The 756-nt window shown below is 73.9% G+C and overlaps 1 protein-coding gene across 1 annotated transcript in view; it reads left to right on the top strand.

The window, feature by feature from the left end:
• Tco025E_04868 (uncharacterized protein) overlaps positions 1 to 755 on the top strand; it is a gene marked incomplete at both ends in the record, with an annotated part of 1,320 nt that extends 565 nt beyond the window's left edge. The window contains one exon of the mRNA XM_029371773.1: positions 1 to 755. This exon is cut by the window's left edge and continues 565 nt beyond it. Within this exon, the coding sequence (XP_029228129.1) occupies positions 1 to 755 (755 nt within the window).
• Between the last annotated feature and the right edge of the window lies 1 nt (position 756).

Here is a 756-nt window from a genome sequence, read left to right as displayed (position 1 = left end):
AGCAGGACGAGGACGAGGAACGTGCGGATCTGTTAGACGCGATGGATCGGGACGCCGAAGTGGCGGCGGAGCTCGAGGCGGGACGCGTGGCGGGGGAACTTGCGGCGCTGGAGGAGGAGGAGTCTGCCTGCAGGCGCGCGCTGGAGGTCGAGGCTGTTCGGGCGGCCGACGGCATTGCGCGGGCGCGGGGCCGCAGCGCCAGGGACGCCGCCGTGCGTGAGCGGCAGCGGCAACTTGCCGCGCAGGCCGAGTCGGCGGCGGCGACGCGGGCCCAGCTCCGGCGCGAGAGTCGCAGGATAGAGGAGGAGGAGGCGGGGCGGCGTGGCGCCATCGAGCAGGACGAGGACGAGGAACGTGCGGATCTGTTAGACGCGATGGATCGGGACGCCGAAGTGGCGGCGGAGCTCGAGGCGGGACGCGTGGCGGGGGAACTTGCGGCGCTGGAGGAGGAGGAGTCTGCCTGCAGGCGCGCGCTGGAGGTCGAGGCTGTTCGGGCGGCCGACGGCATTGCGCGGGCGCGGGGCCGCAGCGCCAGGGACGCCGCCGTGCGTGAGCGGCAGCGGCAACTTGCCGCGCAGGCCGAGTCGGCGGCGGCGACGCGGGCCCAGCTCCGGCGCGAGAGTCGCAGGATAGAGGAGGAGGAGGCGGGGCGGCGTGGCGCCATCGAGCAGGACGAGGACGAGGAACGTGCGGATCTGTTAGACGCGATGGATCGGGACGCCGAAGTGGCGGCGGAGCTCGAGGCGGGACGCGTGG

Source organism: Trypanosoma conorhini (genome assembly GCF_003719485.1).
Source record: "Trypanosoma conorhini strain 025E chromosome Unknown Tco_14.4_contig_00263, whole genome shotgun sequence".
NCBI classification, from domain to species: Eukaryota; Euglenozoa; class Kinetoplastea; order Trypanosomatida; family Trypanosomatidae; genus Trypanosoma; species Trypanosoma conorhini.
This window is presented reverse-complemented; position numbering and strand designations above follow the sequence as displayed.